Source organism: Engystomops pustulosus, chromosome 10 (assembly GCF_040894005.1).
Source record: "Engystomops pustulosus chromosome 10, aEngPut4.maternal, whole genome shotgun sequence".
NCBI classification, from domain to species: domain Eukaryota; kingdom Metazoa; phylum Chordata; class Amphibia; order Anura; family Leptodactylidae; genus Engystomops; species Engystomops pustulosus.
In genome coordinates, this window is record NC_092420.1 from 7477343 (window position 1) to 7495428 (window position 18086).

The following is an 18086-nucleotide window of genomic DNA, read 5'->3' on the forward strand; positions in this document are numbered from 1 at the left end:
CATCCCCCCAGGGCCTCATGCTCACTGAGTGGGACACTATTCGGGTAATAACAACACTGGGCGGGTTATTCCCAATTATGTGAGGGGGCGAACCTAACCGAAAAATAACAAGACCGCCACTTCCTGATCTGTGAGCGTAAAATCCAGGAATAATGGAAAATTGGGAAATCCTTTTACCGCAACCCCGTGCCACTACGTATTCCTCCTCTCTGCATGGTTCATGAAGCCATCTATAAATATGTTCTGTAACTTTCTACCGTGTGTAGGATCTCTGATTGCAGTCAGTAGATAAAATACTCAAAGGTGTTTTCTAGTTAACCCAGGTAACAAATAGTTTGTTACATTGTATCAGTGCAAGTAAAATGTACAGCTCACAACATCATAGACCAGTGATGGCGAACCTTTTAGAGACCGGGTGCCCAAACTACAACCAAGTCCCATTTACTTATCGCTAAGTGCCAGCGCAGAAATTTAATTTGTGACTTATACTCCCTTCTATGTCACAGTTTTCATTGCTACCACCACCTGAGGCACCAATAATGCAGAAAATAGAAGAAACTTGGATGATCATTGTAGCTTCCCTCCAGGGTCCCATAAACAGGAAGAATTGTCAGGGCCGGAGCAGGAGCTACAATGATAATCCAGATCTGTCCACACCTTCCCACTCCTGCAGTAGTCCCAGATAGCGCTGACGCACAGCAAGTCCTGGGCTATCTGGGACTTCAGGAAGATACCTGGAGTCATCTCTGGTGATGCCCTGAGTGCCCACAGAGGGCTCTGAGTGCCACCTCTGGCACCCGTGCCATAGGTTCGCCATCACTGTCATAGACTGTAAGCTCTTGTGTCACCCCCTCATCCTCATAGACTGTAAGCTCCTGTGTCACCCCCTCATCCTCATAGACTGTAAGCTCTTGTGTCAACCCCTCATCCTCATAGATTGTAAGCTCTTGTGTCACCCCCTCATCCTCATAGACTGTAAGCTCTTGTGTCACCCCCTCATCCTCATAGACTGTAAGCTCTTGTGTCACCTCCTCATCCTCATAGACTGTAAGCTCTTGTGTCACCCCCTCATCCTCATAGACTGTAAGCTCTTGTGTCAACCCCTCATCCTCATAGACTGTAAGCTCTTGTGTCACCCCCTCATCCTCATAGACTGTAAGCTCTTGTGTAAGACCCTCATCCTCATAGACTGTAAGCTCTTGTGTCACCCCCTCATCCTCATAGACTGTAAGCTCTTGTGTAAGACCCTCATCCTCATAGACTGTAAGCTCTTGTGTAAGACCCTCATCCTCATAGACTGTAAGCTCGTGTGTCCCCCCTCATCCTCATAGACTGTAAGCTCTTCGGTCAACCCCTCATCCTCATAGACTGTAAGCTCGTGTGTCCCCCCTCTTCCTCATAGACTGTAAGCTCGTGTGTCCCCCCTCTTCCTCATAGACTGTAAGCTCTTGTGTCCCCCCTCATCCTCATAGACTGTAAGCTCTTGTGTCCCCCCTCATCCTCATAGACTGTAAGCTCTTGTGTCACCACCTCATCCTCATAGACTGTAAGCTCTTGTGTCACCACCTCATCCTCATAGACTGTAAGCTCTTGTGTCACCCCTCATCCTCATAGACTGTAAGCTCTTGTGTCCCCCCTCATCCTCATAGACTGTAAGCTCTTGTGTCCCCCCTCATCCTCATAGACTGTAAGCTCTTGTGTCACCCCTCATCCTCATAGACTGTAAGCTCTTGTGTCCCCCTCATCCTCATAGACTGTAAGCGCTTGTGTCCTCCCCCTCATCCTCATAGACTGTAAGCTCTTGTGTCACCCCTCATCCTCATAGACTGTAAGCTCTTGTGTCACCCCCTCATCCTCATAGACTGTAAGCTCTTGTGTCCCCCCTCTTCCTCATAGACTGTAAGCTCTTGTGTCACCTCTCATCCTCATAGACTGTAAGCTCTTGTGTCCCCCTCATCCTCATAGACTGTAAGCGCTTGTGTCCTCCCCCTCATCCTCATAGACTGTAAGCTCTTGTGTCACCCCTCATCCTCATAGACTGTAAGCTCTTGTGTCCCCCCTCTTCCTCATAGACTGTAAGCTCTTGTGTCACCCCCTCATCCTCATAGACTGTAAGCTCTTGTGTCCCCCCTCTTCCTCATAGACTGTAAGCTCTTGTGTCACCTCTCATCCTCATAGACTGTAAGCTCTTGTGTCCCCCTCATCCTCATAGACTGTAAGCTCTTGTGTCACCCCTCATCCTCATAGACTGTAAGCTCTTGTGTCACATCCTCATAGACTGTAAGCTCTTGTGTCACCTCTCATCCTCATAGACTGTAAGCTCTTGTCTCCCCCACATCCTCATAGACTGTAAGCTCTTGTGCCCCCCTCATCCTCATAGACTGTAAGCTCTTGTGTCACCTCTCATCCTCATAGATTGTAAGCTCTTGTGTCACCCCCTCATCCTCATAGACTGTAAGCTCTTGTGTCAACCCCTCATCCTCATAGACTGTAAGCTCTTGTGTCACCCCCTCATCCTCATAGACTGTAAGCTCTTGTGTCACCTCCTCATCCTCATAGACTGTAAGCTCTTGTGTCACCCCCTCATCCTCATAGACTGTAAGCTCTTGTGTCAACCCCTCATCCTCATAGACTGTAAGCTCTTGTGTCACCCCCTCATCCTCATAGACTGTAAGCTCTTGTGTAAGACCCTCATCCTCATAGACTGTAAGCTCTTGTGTCACCCCCTCATCCTCATAGACTGTAAGCTCTTGTGTCACCCCCTCATCCTCATAGACTGTAAGCTCTTGTGTAAGACCCTCATCCTCATAGACTGTAAGCTCGTGTGTCCCCCCTCATCCTCATAGACTGTAAGCTCTTCGGTCAACCCCTCATCCTCATAGACTGTAAGCTCTTGTGTCCCCCCTCTTCCTCATAGACTGTAAGCTCTTGTGTCCCCCCTCATCCTCATAGACTGTAAGCTCTTGTGTCCCCCCTCATCCTCATAGACTGTAAGCTCTTGTGTCACCACCTCATCCTCATAGACTGTAAGCTCTTGTGTCACCACCTCATCCTCATAGACTGTAAGCTCTTGTGTCACCCCTCATCCTCATAGACTGTAAGCTCTTGTGTCCCCCCTCATCCTCATAGACTGTAAGCTCTTGTGTCCCCCCTCATCCTCATAGACTGTAAGCTCTTGTGTCACCCCTCATCCTCATAGACTGTAAGCTCTTGTGTCCCCCTCATCCTCATAGACTGTAAGCTCTTGTGTCCCCCTCATCCTCATAGACTGTAAGCGCTTGTGTCCTCCCCCTCATCCTCATAGACTGTAAGCTCTTGTGTCACCCCTCATCCTCATAGACTGTAAGCTCTTGTGTCACCCCCTCATCCTCATAGACTGTAAGCTCTTGTGTCCCCCCCTCATCCTCATAGACTGTAAGCTCTTGTGTCACCTCTCATCCTCATAGACTGTAAGCTCTTGTGTCCCCCTCATCCTCATAGACTGTAAGCTCTTGTGTCTCCCCCACATCCTCATAGACTGTAAGCTCTTGTGCCCCCCTCATCCTCATAGACTGTAAGCTCTTGTGTCCCCCTCATCCTCATAGACTGTAAGCTCTTGTGTCACCCCCTCATCCTCATAGACTGTAAGCTCTTGTGTCCCCCTCATCCTCATAGACTGTAAGCTCTTGTGTCCCCCCTCATCCTCATAGACTGTAAGCTCTTGTGTCACCCCTTCATCCTCATAGACTGTAAGCTCTTGTGTCACCCCCTCATCCTCATAGACTGTAAGCTCTTGTGTCGCCCCCTCATCCTCATAGACTGTAAGCTCTTGTGTCACCCCCTCATCCTCATAGACTGTAAGCTCTTGTGTGTCCCCCTCATCCTCATAGACTGTAAGCTCTTGTGTCACCCCCTCATCCTCATAGACTGTAAGCTCTTGTGTCACCCCTTCATCCTCATAGACTGTAAGCTCTTGTGTCACCCCCTCATCCTCATAGACTGTAAGCTCTTGTGTCACCCCTTCATCCTCATAGACAGTAAGCTCTTGTGTCCCCCCTCATCCTCATAGACTGTAAGCTCTTGTGTCACCCCTTCATCCTCATAGACTGTAAGCTCTTGCGAGGGCCCTCAATATTGTCTTATTTTATTTGTATATGTTCCCCAGAATCTGTAAAGCGCTACATAATTTGCTGACACTGTATAAAGAAGATTATTATTATTATTATCATTATTATTATTGTCTGGATACTTTGCAGCAAATCCATAGCTGTAAAAAGTTATAATGTTTCCATTCATGACCTAATAGAGATCCTATGACCAGACTGGAATGGATGCATAAAATCTATCAGAAAGTTTCACAACTTTCATGTTTGCAACGTCTTGGGTCACAAGTTGTATTGCTGTTGGAAATTCACTATAAAGCAGCAAAGTATTCTGGTGGTGGAATAGAAGGCAAGAACTACAGTAAGGACTGACACATGGGTGTTCCTTCTACTCACAGCAGCTTCTGCTCCTGGCACATTCCCCGTCTGTTCACACTCCTCCGCATGACCATTGCAGAAACAGCTTCCTCGTACGATGAGATCGTAAATGGCGTAGTGAGCGAATCTATGCGGCTTCTCCTGTAACCCCGGCACTGCCTGACATGGACACTCCTGTCTCTTTAAGAGCAAAAGTCTCAGGTTCGTGATCTTCAGCAGGTCTTGTGCCTCCGGACTATATGGATCCTCAATCTTATTCGCTGGATTCAAGGCTCGAAATATCACCTGCGGGGAAGAAGGAGCAAAGATTAGAATGTATTGTCACATCTAGAGCTGCAATCCTAATTCTACAAACGTATAGGTCAGTTATGTTATAATCATATTACACTGCACTGTGACACCCCTGTGTGTAGTATTCTTTATTATTCTTTAGGCAAGGGCAATGGCAAAAAGCAACCAAAAAACAGCCAAAAAAGAGGAGAACAGAGACGTGGTCTGTGGTCACCACATACAGAACCGCTCCTTTATACCTGTTGTCTGTTCCATCTGCACCACAGAAGAAAAAATTGATTGACAATCAGTGTTGAGTCATAACTGGACAGGATGATTTTACAGAAGTGACAGGCGTGGAGTCACAAACTGTAGAAAGATAAGAAAAGGAATGGCACTCACCGCGTTGTATCCTTCCAATGCAAATTTATTTGTGCATACTCACAATAAAGACAAGGAGTGTTGTTGCAGGTCAAGGGGAGGGGAGGACGCAGGGACTCAAAACATGACAAATAGGACCACTGTTTCGCGCGCTCGGCGCTTCATCTGGCTTGTCTGCTCACACACATGTAAAACATAGCGGGCATTTAAACCTGCTAACCACGCCCCCTGAAACAGGAATTGCTTTCTATTGGTTCTTCCACGAGTTACACAACTCCCAGTACATGTAGAGATCAATGCCTATGTACATTAAATATACCCTGCAAGTCAATGCACTCACCGGTAGCTAGGATGCGCTGTGGTCCGCTCTCATCCAACCTACATCGGTATGGACGGGGCGTGCTGCGCAGCATCCGCATCGTCATCGCAACGGGTCAGCTGTCACATGACACGCCCCCCCAGCGACGCCAGCCGGAGAGGCGGGGACCAGTCGCAGGCTGCGCCGGAATAGGCGCACGACCAAAGGGGTAGAAAGTGTTGCTGTGGTTACAGCTGAAACAATCTAACGGCATTATTCAACAATGGGAGTATAGCGCGGCATGCGCTTGAAATATATTTGAGGAAAGGGGCTGAGTGGGTAGCAAGACAAAAATGACCTGTATTTAAAAACTTTTTACCATTAGTACCTCATGTCAGAATGGACATGGGAACCAGTGCTAATTTTTGCCCCAGAATCTTGAAGTTATATCTCGTATTGGGGAAAAAAATAGCTGTGTATACAAATACGCAGTGGAATTACATAATGTTACAATTGGTAATGTTTCTTAACTTAATGAATACCAATCAGATGACCCTATTCCTGTATAGATCCTAACACCAAGACCACAATAATAATACCAAAGGAGGCATATAGGACAACAATCTATCCCAAACACAGACAGAGGACTGTTTGTTGGGAATCAAATGACAACAATCTTTATTATAAATATTTACAGCAATCAAGACACACAATATTAAAAACGTATAAAATATTCCACAAGACACAAAAGAGTGTGATGGTGGTCCAAAAAGTCAATCAATGTAAACGCATCTCCACTATAATGGCCCAAATAAATATGCCAAGTTATCTACAAATTCGTATTACCCACCCGGGCATGACATGATGAAAAAACAACAGGAGAGAGGCTTGACCACCACCACAGCACCCCGACGCACGTTTCGCCGTCACTTCTTCTCACACCCCCAGGAAGAAGTGACGGCGAAACGTGCGTCGGGGTGCTGTGGTGGTGGTCAAGCCTCTCTCCTGTTGTTTTTTCATCATGTCATGCCCGGGTGGGTAATACGAATTTGTAGATAACTTGGCATATTTATTTGGGCCATTATAGTGGAGATGCGTTTACATTGATTGACTTTTTGGACCACCATCACACTCTTTTGTGTCTTGTGGAATATTTTTTACGTTTTTAATATTATGTGTCTTGATTGCTGTAAATATTTATAATAAAGATTGTTGTCATTTGATTCCCAACAAACAGTCCTCTGTCTGTGTTTGGGATAGATTGTTGTCCTATATGCCTCCTTTGGTATTATTATTGTTTCTTAACTTAGTTTCTTTTTAGTTGGGAATCGAGATTGTTGGTACATGTATTTTGTGGGCGTAAAAGTACATATTCTGGACCATATTAAATAAATACACTCATGTCTAATTTATCATTTAGTCCCAGGGGACCTAAGGCTCCTGTGCGCAGAATCCATTTAGCCTCTTTTTGTAATAGGAGGCGCTGTCTGTCGCCACCTCCTCTCAAAACAGGTACTCGTTCTAGACCGGCAAATCTTAGGGTCTTAGGGTCAGAATTGTGCTGTGTTTTTATGTGCTCTATTAGTCTGGGTGCTCCCAAACCTGTCCTTAGGGACCTGATATGTTCATAGAACCGTCTGTTTAGGCTTCTAATGGTTTTTCCTATGTAAAAATTACCACAGTCACAGAAGATCACATAAACCACATGATCAGTCTTACATGTTATGAGATGTTTCAATTTCACCATCTGGCCTCCACAGTTTATCTCTTTAGTCTTTATAAACTGTGTGCAATAGCTACAACTCCCGCAAGGGTAGTTGCCTTTAGGGCTGCTCGTCTCTAGCCAGTTATCGGTGGTGGGGTTAAACGCACTCCTGACTAACTCCGACTTAATGGTTCTCCCCCTTCGAAATGTTATCAGGGGGCCCCTGGCTGCTACTTCGGTAAGTTCTCTATCTGCTTCTATTATGGGCCAGTTGGACCTAATAACTGATTTAACCAGTTCGGCCTGGGGTGAGAAATTAAAGGAGAAAACAAATCTTTCATTATCTATTTTGCCTGTTTGTTTTTTGCGGGCTCTGTTGCCACTACGTATTATTTCCCTATTCTTTTTAGCTCTCTCAAATGCTTCTTCTATGATTATTTCCGGTTAGTCCCTTGCTAAGAGCCTGATTTTCAGCTCTTGGGACTGTGTGAGAAAACCCTCTTCTGTACTGTTGATGCGGGACACTCGTACAAACTGGCCGTATGGAACGGCTCTCTTAACGTATCCAGGATGGTAACTCTGGAAGTGTAGGAGAGCGTTCTTAGCTGTACTTTTTCTGAACACTTCTGTCTCAAGGAGACGTGGTTAGCAGGTTTAAATGCCCGCTATGTTTTACATGTGTGTGAGCAGACAAGCCAGATGAAGCGCCGAGCGCGCGAAACAGTGGTCCTATTTGTCATGTTTTGAGTCCCTGCGTCCTCCCCTCCCCTCGACCTGCAACAACACTCCTTGTCTTTATTGTGAGTATGCACAAATAAATTTGCATTGGAAGGATACAACGCGGTGAGTGCCATTCCTTTTCTTATCTTTCTACATTTTGTATGCCCTCACGCTAGGAATTTAGAGCACCACAGCGCTCCTATCAACTGTTCCAATACCCACTTGTCTTATACTGGGACTCTCTGATAGAGATCGTATTGAAATATATAGACCAGCACCTTAGCCAATCTGACGTACTTCCAGTAGTGCCACCCAGCCTTTCACGTCCTACAAGTATAAGCAGGCGTGGAGTTACATTGTGTTGTTTTTGTTGTGTAGTTCTTTGAGCAGTGTATATTCTATATAATAAGTCATTGGAGCAGTAATTGAGGAGGATCCCCTCGGCACAGTGCGGGCCCCCGGCTGTGTGTTGTGACTACACATGTAGCGTGATTTGCGTCACTGTATTCATGTCCGGTCAACTGTCATGATTTAAAGATCATTTCTTACAATCCCCCCTAGCAGTGAGAGTGCAGTGTCCCGGCCCCCCCACTGTTAGGAGATGCTCACCCTGCTGTGCCGTAGAGACGCTCCATTCTATTCTCCATGCCGCAGCAGTCGGGGAAAAAATGTAATTCCAACACGGCTGACACAAGTGTGGCTACCGCTGATGACGGAGGCTCTGGGGACCCCTGCGGTTCTGTTATGTGGAGGGGGGCAGATGGGCTCTCATGTGCGCTTAACCCTTTATGTAATAAGACCCCTTTTATTTGCGTCTATTTGTTTTAATAGAAATCTGGTAATATGTCAATCAATGTTTTAAAAAACTGATAAGTGGACCAGATATTCTGCACATGCTACTTTATGAAACATATTTCAAAGGGTTGGAGCATTAGTTTACTGTTACAGAGCACCAAATCTCCTGCATAGCCAGTCAGAAATTAAAACTGTGAAAAGGCAGCCAACACTAGGGAGAGCTCACTGCATACATACTCAAACACTGTGCAGTTAATGGCTTTAGTGGTTGTGGTCCCCGAGTGTCAGCGTGTCCCTGTCCCGTTCCCCAAGTGTCAGCGTGTCCCTGTCCCGTTCCCCCAAGTGTCAGTGTGTCCCTGTCCTGTCCCAGTCTTGTCCCCCGAGTGTCAGCGTGTCCCTGTCCTGTCCCCCCCAAGTGTCAGCGTGTCCCTGTCCCGTTCCCCCAAGTGTCAGCGTGTCCCTGTCCTGTCCCCCCCAAGTGTCAGCGTGTCCCTGTCCCGTTCCCCCAAGTGTCAGCGTGTCCCTGTCCCGTTCCCCCAAGTGTCAGCGTGTCCCTGTCCCGTTCCCCCAAGTGTCAGCGTGTCCCTGTCCCGTTCCCCCAAGTGTCAGCGTGTCCCTGTCCCGTTCCCCCAAGTGTCAGCGTGTCCCTGTCCCGTTCCCCCAAGTGTCAGCGTGTCCCTGTCCCGTTCCCCCAAGTGTCAGCGTGTCCCTGTCCCGTTCCCCCAAGTGTCAGCGTGTCCCTGTCCTGTCCCAGTCTTGTCCCCCGAGTGTCAGCGTGTCCCTGTCCTGTCCCCCCCAAGTGTCAGCGTGTCTCTGTCCCGTTCCCCCAAGTGTCAGCGTGTCCCTGTCCTGTACCCCAAGCATCAGCATGTCCCTGTCCTGTCCCCCCAAGTGTCAGCGTGTCCCTGTCCTGTACCCCAAGTGTCAGCGTGTCCCTGTCCCCCCAAGTGCAAGTGTGTCCCTGTCCTGTCCTCCCAAGTGTCAGCGTGTCCCTGTCCTGTTCCCCAAAGTGTCAGCGTGTCCCTGTCCTGTTCCCCAAAGTGTCAGCGTGTCCCTGTCCTGTTCCCCAAAGTGGCAGCGTGTCCCTGTCCTGTTCCCCAAAGTGGCAGCGTGTCCCTGTCCTGTTCCCCAAAGTGGCAGCGTGTCCCTGTCCTGTTCCCCAAAGTGGCAGCGTGTCCCTGTCCTGTTCCCCAAAGTGGCAGCGTGTCCCTGTCCTGTTCCCCAAAGTGGCAGCGTGTCCCTGTCCTGTTCCCCAAAGTGGCAGCGTGTCCCTGTCCTGTTCCCCAAAGTGGCAGCGTGTCCCTGTCCTGTTCCCCAAAGTGGCAGCGTGTCCCTGTCCTGTTCCCCAAAGTGGCAGCGTGTCCCTGTCCTGTTCCCCAAAGTGGCAGCGTGTCCCTGTCCTGTTCCCCAAAGTGGCAGCGTGTCCCTGTCCTGTTCCCCAAAGTGGCAGCGTGTCCCTGTCCTGTTCCCCAAAGTGGCAGCGTGTCCCTGTCCTGTTCCCCAAAGTGGCAGCGTGTCCCTGTCCTGTTCCCCAAAGTGTCAGCGTGTCCCTGTCCTGTTCCCCAAAGTGTCAGCGTGTCCCTGTCCTGTCCCCCCCAAGTGTCAGCGTGTCCCTGTCCTGTCCCCCCCAAGTGTCAGCGTGTCCCTGTCCTGTCCCCCCCAAGTGTCAGCGTGTCCCTGTCCTGTCCCCCCCAAGTGTCAGCGTGTCCCTGTCCTGTCCCCCCCAAGTGTCAGCGTGTCCCTGTCCTGTCCCCCCCAAGTGTCAGCGTGTCCCTGTCCTGTCCCCCCCAAGTGTCAGCGTGTCCCTGTCCTGTCCCCCCCAAGTGTCAGCGTGTCCCTGTCCTGTCCCCCCCAAGTGTCAGCGTGTCCCTGTCCTGTCCCCCAAGTGTCAGCGTGTCCCTGTCCTGTCCCCCCCAAGTGTCAGCGTGTCCCTGTCCTGTCTCCCCAAGTGTCAGCGTGTCCCTGCCCTGTCCCCCCCAAGTGTCAGCGTGTCCCTGTCCTGTCTCCCCAAGTGTCAGCGTGTCCCTGTCCTGTCTCCCCAAGTGTCAGCGTGTCCCTGTCCTGTCCCCCCCAAGTGTCAGCGTGTCCCTGTCCTGTCTCCCCAAGTGTCAGCGTGTCCCTGTCCTGTCCCCCCAAGTGTCAGCGTGCCCCTGTCCTGTCCCCCAAGTGTCAGCGTGCCCCTGTCCTGTCCCCCAAGTGTCAGCGTGCCCCTGTCCTGTCCCCCAAGTGTCAGCGTGTCTCTCAGAATAGTTTATTCTATTTTATGTATACAGCTCCTCTGCAGGGTGGTCCTCCATTGCTCACCTCTCCTCTTGTACAGGGCCAGGCGTCCGAATACCTGGAGGTGCACATTGACCCCTCTTCATTCAGGTCATCCTGAAGGCCAAAGGTTGCCGTACAGTTAGTAGCAAAATACTTATAAACTCTCCACGTCTTCCCGTGGTCGGCGGACCTCTCCAGGACCATGGCTGCCGGCCGTGGAGACCTGAACACCATGATAACATGCGTCAGGTAAAGCTCAGTCTCAAAGTCCAGCCTGACCTCCTCCCGGAGGACGCCCTGGGATGACTGCCACCATGTAGCCGGGCTGGAGAAGACGTCGTCCGTCATGTGGGAGGGGGGGTGCCAGTACTCGGACTGCGTCTTGCTGCATTTCGTGCACTGGCTTTGGCTACAGGAGACCGGAGTCCGGTGGATCTGGACCTCAGGGTAGAAGCAGTAGAGTTCACTGACATTCTGGCCGCAGGTGGTGAGGGTGACCGGTGTCCGGCCCAGAGCAAGGTTCCCCACCGGAGGGTTACAGGAGTGTCCATCACAGCGGAGACGGTGGAACCTGCCCGAATCTGTGGAGTTAAAAGACAGAGAGATATCATGAGAGAATGCTACATTCCACATCTCTGCTTGCTTTCCATGAATCTGCACAGTCTCAGGAACAATACAGTGGTGATACTAATTACACAGAGCCGGCGCCAGCACTGGGCATACCTGGGCAAGTGCCAGGGCCCACAGCTGCTGGGGGGACCACATAAGGCTGTACTTAAAGGGAACCTGTCACCAGGGACCTCATTTTCACTAAAGACAGATTGTAAAAGCCCATCACACCTGCAGTGCACATCGGCCTCTCTGCCTTTTCTAAGCATTTGCATTACAATATAATTGTGTGTTATAACTTATTCTTGCTCCATGACAAAATCCTGGGGTAGTCACAGGGGTTGGACTTTGGTTTGGATGCATTTCAAAAAACAACATGTGACTTGTCTGTTACTCCCTCCTCAGAGCTTGGCCCCCACCTTTGTGCTCCTGTACAGCTCCACCTCCTGCTCCTTCTCAGAGCTTGTGAGCTGACATCAGTGGGGGAGGGACAATCTGTACAGGAGCACAAACATGGAGACAGCTTACAGCTCAGACAAGTCACATGTTGTTTTTTGAAATGCATGCAAACCAAAGCCCAGCCCCTGTGACTACCCCAGGATTTTGTCAGGATGCAAGAGTAAGTTATAACACACAATTATATAGTAATGCAAATGCATAGAAAAGGCAGAGAGGCAGCTGTGCACTGCAGGTGTCATGGGCTTTTACAATCTGTCTTTAGTGAAAATGAGGTCCCTGGTGACAGGTTCCCTTTAAGGAAACCATCGTGCTGAGGGCTGTATTTAATGAATCCATAGGCTGTATATAAAATAACCATGAGGGGGCTGTTTGGTATGATAAATTAGGGAAAATTTTAGGGAACAGGAAACAGTTTTACCGGTAGTTTCTGAATTTTTAAATGCCGCCACATTAGTTCACTGCAAAGGGGCCCACTGAGGCTCTGTCACCCAGGCTCCTATTGAAGCCTAGAGCCGACCCTGATCTTACAGCAATTTGTTACAATTTGTTACCCTGATCTTGTTACAATTGTATCCAATGTATACTTTTTTATGCATGTTCTTTACACATATACAATCATCTTTATTTGCCTTTTCAACTCTATCTCCAGTCTCAATAATTTGTTACAATGTATCATTATTGCACGTTATACTGTAGATACATGACTCATATCTCAGACAGAACAGATCTCCTCAGGGGCCCTAAAGGTGTCCTTAATTTTACCATTGCTTGCTGTGTAACAGAATGTGAACAGAGCCCAACATATAGAAGCATGAAGTCCAGACTGATGGAATGCCAAACTTACCCCACTTCCAATATTTGGCAAACCAGCACTTTTCATCAACGCTAGAATGCATAAAACCACTTATAATTGTAAAACGTGCATAACACTTAAAACCGAGGCTCGTGTTGGGTGGTGGAAAACCGATCACAGCTTTATTATATATATTATTTAACAATTCTGAAAAACATAAAATGTAAAACAGTAGGCACTTTATAGAAACATCTTCATCCAAAGGTAAAACGGCTCGGGACTGCCCTATGCCCATCTGGACTCCCAGATGGCAAGTCGGCCAAACGAGCAAGGCACCAATCTCCGATCACCATTTTTCCGCCAGCTGTGACTTCAAAACTACAAAACACAGAATTTCAAAACAGTAAACAATCCTTAACTTAAGGAGGGAGGGAGGGACTGCTTCTTGTGTGTGCCGCAGTCCAGAGAGGAAGAAGAAGGAGCTCGCTCCTCCTTAAAGGAAACCTACCACTTGAAGTGGCAGGTTTCAGATGGAAATACCGAGCACCAGCTTAGGGTGAGCTGGTGCCGGAGCTTATTTTCGTTAGTGTTTTAAACCGCTGTATTGCGGTTTAAAACACTTTTTAAACTTTATAGCCGGCGCAGGGAGGTACGCGCTCGGCGCTTACCATGCGCGCGTCTCTCCTTCACTTCCTATGTAGCCGCACGCATGGTAAGCGCTGAGCGCGTACCTCCCTGCGCCGGCTATAAAGTTTAAAAAGTGTTTTAAACCGCAATACAGCGGTTTAAAACACTAACAAAAATAAGCTCCGCCACCAGCTCACCCTGAGCCGGTGCTCGGTATTTCCATCTGAAACCTGCCACTTCAAGTGGTAGGTTTATTTTAAATACTGTACGAGGGGGGGGGGGGGGGAGGTAAGTGCACTGCAATAACCTCCTCCCCTTAAAGTGCGACACTGTCCCTTAATCCCCCTCCACCAGTCCAGGTGCACCCTCCATAAATACATCGGGAGTACACCACAGGTTGTTCCCCAGGTGACTACCTTGTCTATATGCAACTGTAACAAATTCTCAGCGACGGTCTTCACAAGTTTTAGAAAATTACAAGAATGTGTTATTCACTGACAGCAACCAGAAATCTTGTTAATGCTGATAAATTCATCTAAATACGGAATATTACAAAGTTTCCAAACATTTGTGTAATAATGGATCATGAATGGCATGGGGGTCACACATGTAATGACTAGGGGATGGCCTCAGGACTATAGGGAGGGCGCTTGCTGCTTATGGGGGTATCATCCCATCCGCCTGGCACACAGACAGCAGGACGACCTCATATTCGGGCACAGATCTTCAATAATTCATAAACTGCTGATGGCGGGGGAAGCGGCCTTATCTCTTTGGGAGCTGCTGTTGCATGCACTGATTCCTGACTGCAGCCGCTGAACCGGATCCATTCTCCAATAATCAGCCAGCATCCTGTCTCATAACCCCCCATAAGCCAGGGAGCCCGCCGCCGCATTAACCACATGTTACCCAGCGCCAGAGGCAAATGAGTGGGGAAGGGATGACGTCCAGGACTAGGGTGGTCCTCCAAGGCCTCCTGTGGCCCCTACATTACATATTATATACATGGCACAGGATTACAGTGGGACATGTGCTAATACATTGTAACAAACAAACCCTCAGCTATGAAGAGTTATAGATCTAAAGGGTAAAACAAGAGTTACAGAACTAGTTATCATAAAGACTGCAGCCCATGTTATATATTGGCCCTGGAGAGAGGTGTATTCAGACTTTTTTGTATGTTGTTAGTAGCAGCAGGACTGTGATATATGAATTTATAATCCAGGATTTCACATTCTCCAAATGCACTGGATCCTCACACTGCTGTGCTCTGTGCAGCCAGTGTTATGTATTGTCCCGGGAGAGATGTGCAATTCCCTGGAGGAAGGGTCTTCCAGAGCACCACTCCATATAAAAGACACCATCTACATAATCACCACTCCAGGGAGCCTTTTTATGCCAATTTTTGAAAGGGAATCTGTCACCATAAAGACCACAGCCAGTGCTCTGTATTGTCCCAGGAGAGATGTGTAATCAGACCTTTGTGAATGTTGTTAGTAGCAGCAGGACTGTGATACATGGATTTACATTACAGAATTGTAGCTTGTTCACTGTTTGCTCACCAAACCATGACCCAGTGGCATTGACCTCTATGGGGGCTCTGAGATGGCCACAAATTGTGAAACCGTATAATAGGCCCCTTATACAATCGTGCGCATGAGGCCTTAGAGTGGCCCTATAAACCAGTCCTATAAAAATCAATGTAAATATGACCTGTATAAATGTCATGTCCATTGATTTCTCATATGTTTTACAAATCAATCCCTTATCTGACCCGAGCCAGGAAAATCTAGAAATAAGCTATGATTTTCTTCCAAACTCCGCAAGCACTGTCCAAACATGTGTGAGACGGAGGGAATTTATTGGAACCCAAATCCTGGTCAGTAATCTTTTTTATCTCAAAACAACTATAAAAGTTTATAACCTGCTAAAACAAAAAACTGCACCGAGTCCTGTGTTACAGAAGAACCCAGGAATCTGCAAAAACATCATGTATTATATTTTAGAGCTGAACTCACTATTCTGCTGCTGTACAGTACAGTAATGTTATATATGTACACAGTGACTGCACCAGCAGCAGAATAGTGAGTGCAGCTCTGGGGTATAATATAGGATGTAACTCTGGATCAGTACAGGATAAGTAATGTCATGTATGTACACAGTGACTGCACCAGCAGCAGAATAGTGAGTGCAGCTCTGGGGTATAATACAGGATGTAACTCGGGATCAGTACAGGATAAGTAATGTCATGTGTGTACACAGTGACTGCACCAGCAGCAGAATAGTGAGTGCAGCTCTGGGGTATAATACAGCATGTAACTCAGGTATGGATTTATTCTACATGTAACATTGAGGTTCTCTAGTATCTGCTATCCTCTGGTGATCTGCAGTCATACAGATCTTACCGCTCATTGTTATCTGATACATTATCAATACTTGCTGTCATACATGATATGTGTGGGCTGTGATGTTCGGACCGTGGAATTTTCTATAATAATCTCCTGTATTGATCATATGTCACATTTTCATGGCTCTTACATTGAGGCCGGAGCCAAGTGACACCAAAGAGAGAAAGAAGATCCTGATGTATCTATGGAAATACAGAATTCTACCCACAAGCAGCAGTCGTCATGTACAGCTCATCTCACAAACATCTGTGACACTGTCAGAAACCCAGCATTGACCAATGCTGCAGCCAAGCGGTTCTGCAGCAGCTGAGAAATATTTTTCAAAATGTGGACTGGGTATTTGCTGGTTAACAGAAGAGAAACACCAGAAGCAACATCTGTCTATATATCTGAGTCATATCTTACCATTTCCTGGATGTATCTTTCTATCTCTATCCCAGTATCATCATCCATCAGACTAGTACTATAACTCCCAGCAGGCAGTTGCCCCCTATAGCTGTCACTTATGTGACCTCAGGACTTACCTGCTTCTGTGTTCACTGAGACAATCCATTCCAGGAAGACAATGAATGTGATGCCCTTGTTCTGCATGACAGGTCCCAGGTGAAGGGGGTGATGATGAGGACTGATGAAGGGTCACCCCAGGTTCTGCCCTCAGCTCTAGGGGCAGGTGTTCACATCTCTGGAGCTGCCTCTATCTCCAGATGCCTATGTAACGACCCCTCAGCTGTGATGTCAGCCTGCACTCCACCCCTTCACATCAGACTCTTCTGCAGAGGAGTCCAGTACTTGTATGATGCCAGCAGCAGGGGCAGCTCTAGGTCTGTGCCATGCACCCCCTGCACATGCTGTATACTGCCCACAGCTGCCTGCGCTCCCGGGATGCTCTGGTCCTGGCTCCTGCCTCCTTGAGATGCTGGATCCTCTCCTGGCTGTCACTTTCATGACTCTCCTCCAGGCTGTTGTCTCTTTAAATTAAATGCCCAACACGTGGGTAAAGACTCCGCCCACTCACTTTTTGGAAACCGACAGAACAGCGCCCTCTACTGGTCACAGCCCTGCACCCCGGAACCGTGATTCAAACCAGGATGAACTAGAATAGTATTGTAAAATCAAACTATGCAACAGAGTACATAGATAATACACACAGTGATGTCCCAGTACAGGGATAATACACACAGTGATGTCCCAGTACAGGGATAATACACACAGTGATGTCCCAGTACAGGGATAATAAACACAGTGATGTCCCAGTACAGGGATAATACACACAGTGATGTCCCAGTACAGGGATAATACACACAGTGATGTCCCAGTACAGGGATAATACACACAGTGATGTCCCAGTACAGGCATAATACACACAGTGATGTCCCAGTACAGGGATAATACACACAGCGATGTCCCAGTACAGGGATAATACACACAGCGATGTCCCAGTACAGGGATAATACACACAGCGATGTCCCAGTACAGGGATAATACACACAGCGATGTCACAGTACAGAGATAATACACACAGCGATGTCATAGTACAGGGATAATACACACAGGGATGTCACAGTACAGGGATAATACACACAGTGATGTCACAGTACAGAGATAATACACACAGCGATGTCACAGTACAGAGATAATACCCACAGTGATGTCACAGTACAGAGATAATACCCACAGTGATGTCACAGTACAGGGATAATACACACAGTGATGTCACAGTACAGGGATACTACACACAGTGATGTCACAGTACAGAGATAATACACACAGTGATGTCACAGTACAGGGATAATACACACAGCGATGTCACAGTACAGGGATAATACACACAGTGATGTCACAGTACAGGGATAATACACACAGTGATGTCACAGTACAGAGATAATACCCACAGTGATGTCACAGTACAGGGATAATACACGCAGTGATGTCTCAGTACAGGCATAATACATACAATAATGTTAAGATGAAGAGATATTACATATATCACGGGAGGCTTGAGGGAGGGGGGGGGGGTTCAGTTCCTGCATTGACAAGTATTGCAGCTTTGTTCACATTTAAATAATTTCTGTGAGCTGTAATACCAGGCACAGCCTGTGGACAGGGGTGTCGCTGCTATAAGGCGAAAATAAATTATCAACTTCTGTAGCAACTAAAACCATTGTAAAGTCCTTAATGGGTCTATACCTGGACAATAATGTCACATCTACCGGGAGATCGGCAGGGCCTAGGAGATTGCTCTGTCCTGTCTGCAGCAATGGCTCAGGTAACACATTAATTTGGGGAAGGGTGCTGACCA

The 18086-nt window shown here is 47.8% G+C and overlaps 1 protein-coding gene across 2 annotated transcripts in view; it reads right to left on the reverse strand.

Annotated features, from left to right (window-relative positions):
• LOC140104518 (netrin-4-like) overlaps window positions 1-18018 on the reverse strand; it is a 36256-nt gene extending 18238 nt beyond the window's left edge. The window contains exons 1-3 of one of the 2 annotated variants that reach the window (XM_072128089.1): window positions 17975-18018; window positions 10934-11472; window positions 4479-4745 (exon numbers count right to left, since the gene is read on the reverse strand). In XM_072128089.1, the coding sequence (XP_071984190.1) occupies window positions 4479-4745; window positions 10934-11239 (573 nt within the window). In that variant the 5' untranslated portion in view covers window positions 11240-11472; window positions 17975-18018. Of the gene's footprint in view, window positions 1-4478; window positions 4746-10933; window positions 11473-16311; window positions 16744-17974 lie in introns of those variants that run through there. The other variant, XM_072128088.1, reaches the window with a different exon arrangement.
• Window positions 18019-18086: the final 68 nt, after the last annotated feature.